The sequence below is a fragment of the Lepidochelys olivacea genome, assembly GCF_965140295.1.
Source record: "Lepidochelys olivacea isolate rLepOli2 genome assembly, chromosome: 26".
Taxonomy (NCBI): Eukaryota; Metazoa; Chordata; order Testudines; family Cheloniidae; genus Lepidochelys; species Lepidochelys olivacea.
Window position 1 is genome coordinate 14,953,355 of NC_140436.1, and position 3,498 is coordinate 14,956,852.

Sequence of the window (3,498 nt, forward strand, 5' to 3'; positions counted from 1 at the left end):
GGTGTGAAAGTTCTGTTGTTTCTCCTTGATGAAACCCCCCGTCCCTTGGTTCACATTACTTCCCTGTAAGCTAACCACCCTCCCCTCCTCCCTTCGATCACCGCTTGCAGAGGCAATAAAGTCATTGTTGCTTCACATTCATGCATTCTTTATAAATTCATCACACAAATAGGGGGATAACTACCAAGGTAGCCCAGGAGGGGTGGTGGAGGAGAGAAGCACCAGGAGGGGTGGTGGAGGAGGGAAGAACAAGGCCCCACAGCACTTTAAAAGTTTAAAACTTTAAAACTTATTGAATGCCAGCCTTCTGTTGCTTGGGCGATCCTCTGGGGTGGAGCGGCTGGGTGGCCGGAGGCCCCCGCTCCACGTTCTTGGGCGTCTGGGTGAGGAGGCTATGGAACTTGGGGAGGAGGGCAGTTGGTTACACAGGGGCTGTAGCGGTGGTCTGTGCTCCTGTTGCCTTTCCTGCAGCTCAGCCATACGCTGGAGCATATTGGTTTGATCCTCCAGCAGCCTCAGCATTGAATCCTGCCTCCTCTCATCACGCTGCCACCACCTTTCAGCTTCAGCCCTTTCTTCAGCCCACCACTTACTCTCCTCAGCCCGCCACCTCTCCTCCCGGTCATTTTGTGCTTTCCTGCATTCTGACATTGTCTGCCTCCATGCATTCGTCTGTGCTCTGTCAGTGTGGGAGGACAGCATAAGCTCAGAGAACATTTCATCGTGAGTATATTTTTTTCGCCTTCTAATTTTCGCTAGCCTCTGGGAAGGAGAAGATCCTGTGATCCTTGAAACACATGCAGCTGGTGGAGAAAAAAAAGGGACAGTGGTATTTAAAAAGGCACATTTTATAGAACAATGGGTGCACTTTCATGGTAAACCTTGCTGTTAACATTACATACATAGCACATGTGCTTTCGTTCCAAGGTCGCATGTTGCCTCCCCTCCCCGGTGCGTGGCTAGCACCTCTCCCCTCCCCCCTACCCATGGCTAACAGCGGGGAACATTTCTGTTCAGCCACAGGCAAACAGCCCAGCAGGAACGGGCACCTCTGAATGTCCCCTTAAGAGAAGCACTCTATTTCAACCAGGTGAGCATGAATGATATCACTCTCCTGAGGATAACACAGAGAGATAAAGAATGGATGTTGTTTGAACGCCAGAAAACATACACTGCAATACTTTGTTCTACAATGATTCCCAAGTATGTGCTACTGGCCTGGAGTGGTAAAGTGTCCTACCATGGTGGATGGAATAAGGCTGCCCTCCCCAGAAACCTTTTGCAAAGGCTTTGGGAGTACATCCAGGAGAGCCGCGAATGCCAGGACAAATTAATCATTAAACATGCTTGCTTTTAAACCATGTATAGTATTTTAAAAGGTACACTCACCAGAGGTCCCCTCTCCGCCTGGTGGGTCCGGGATGCAGCCTTGGGTGGGTCCGGGGGGTACTGGCTCCAGGTCCAGGGTGAGAAACAGTTCCTGGCTGTTGGGAAAACTGGTTTCTCTGCTTGCTTGCTGTGAGCTATCTACAACCTCATCATCATCTTCCTCGTCTCCAAAACCTGCTTTCATGTTGCCTCCATCTCCATTGAAGGAATCAAACAACACGGCTGGGGTAGTGGTGGCTGAACCCCCTAAAATGGTATGCAGCTCATCATAGAAGTGGCATGTTTTGGGCTCTGACCCGGAGTGGCCGTTCGCCTCTCTGGTTTTCTGGTAGGCTTGCCTCAGCTCCTTAAGTTTCACGCGGCACTGCTTTGGGTCCCTGTTATGGCCTCTGTCCTTCATGCCCTGGGAGATTTTGACAAATGTTTTGGCATTTCAAAAACTGGAACATAGTTCTGATAGCACGGATTCCTCTCCCCATACAGCGATCAGATCCCGTACCTCCCGTTCGGTCCATGCTGGAGCTCTTTTGCGATTCTGGGACTCCATCATGGTCACCTCTGCTGATGAGCTCTGCATGGTCACCGGCAGCTCGCCACGCTGGCCAAACAGGAAATTGAAATTCAAAAATTCGCGGGCCTTTTCCTGTCTACCTGGCCAGTGCATCTGAGTTGAGAGTGCTGTCCAGAGCGGTCACAATGGAGCACTCTGGGATAGCTCCCGGAGGCCAATACCATCGAATTGTGTCCACAGTACCCCAAATTCGACCCAGCAAGGCCAATTTCAGCGCTAATCCCCTTGTTGGGGGTGGAGTAAGGAAATCGATTTTAAGAGCCCTTTAAGTCGAAAAAAGGGCTTTGTCATGTGGACGGGTGCAGGGTTAAATCGATTTAATGCTGCTAAATTTGACCTCAACTCCTAGTGTAGACCAGGGCTGAGGCTTTGGCTAACTGTTCCTCAAATTCTTTTTTGGCCTTCCTAATTGTATATTTACACTTAATTTGCCAGAGTGTATGCTCCTTTCTATTTTTCTCACTAGGATTTAACTTCCACTTTTTAAAGGATACCACTCCTATAGCCTCAGCCCATTACCCAGAATCCCCCGGGGCCCTGCCCATCCCCCTGGCCCCAGCCTGTTACCCAGAATCCCCCAGGGCCCTGCCCACCCCATGGCCCCATCCCATGGCCCCAGAACATTACCCAGAATCCCCTGGGGCTCTGCGCATCCCCCTGGCCCCAGCCCATTACCCAGAATTCCCCAGGGCCCTGCCCACCCCATGGCCCCAGCCCGTTACCCAGAATCCCCTGGGGCCCTGCCCATCCCCCTGGCCCCAGTCCATTACCCAGAATTCCCAGGGGCCCTGCCCACCCCCTGGCCCCAGCCCATTACACACCGTGATGCTGGCAGGCCCTGGCACCCACCTGCGCCCACGATGCCAATGGGGGGCTGAGGCCCAGGCAGGCTGTGCCCGGTGCTGAGCTGCGGGAGGAAGGAAGCTCATCGCCCTTGTCAGCGCTTGGCTTCCCCTCGCAGGGACAGGGACTTGTGGCCACGGCCCGCCCCGCTCCAGCCGGAGGAAACCGGCCCCTGTGCAGCAGCCCGGGGGTCAGCCAGCGGCCGAGGCCCTGCCTGGTTCCAGGGGCCCAGCGGCCTCCCATCCGTTCCGCTCCCTTCCCCCTCCATGGAGCCCAGGCACGGGGGGAGGGAGGCACAGTGTAGGACTGAGCCAGCCTGGGCTGCACGACCTCCCCCCCCCGGGCAAACCCAGCTCTCGGGGGCCTCCTGAGAGCAGAACCCACCCCTACCTGAGAGGGCCTCTCGCTCACCCCCTCACTGGCCTGGCATGGCGGCACGGCACCATCACAGGGGTCGGGGACTGGCATGACAACTGATATGGCAACATGGCACCATTATGCCAGCATGATATTAACACAGGAAAGCTTTTGACACGGTCTCCCACGGTATTCTTGCCAGCAAGTTAAGGAAGTATGGGCTGGATGAATAGACTAGAAGGTGGATAGAAAGCTGGCTAGATTGTCGGGCTCAACGGGTAGTGATCAATGGCTCCATGTCTAGTTGGCAGCCGGTATCAAGTGGAGTGCCCCAAGGG

General features: G+C 54.4%; 1 protein-coding gene across 1 annotated transcript; it reads right to left on the minus strand.

The window, feature by feature from the left end:
- Positions 1-234: 234 nt before the first annotated feature.
- Positions 235-2,901, minus strand: LOC311513471 (uncharacterized protein). The gene is made up of 3 exons (XM_084615342.1): positions 2,782-2,901; positions 1,390-1,792; positions 235-803 (listed from the first exon to the last, which is right to left on the minus strand). The coding sequence occupies exons 1-3, from the start codon at positions 2,887-2,889 to the stop codon at positions 283-285; spliced, it is 1,032 nt and encodes a 343-aa protein (XP_084471468.1). The 5' UTR covers positions 2,890-2,901; the 3' UTR covers positions 235-282.
- Between the last annotated feature and the right edge of the window lie 597 nt (positions 2,902-3,498).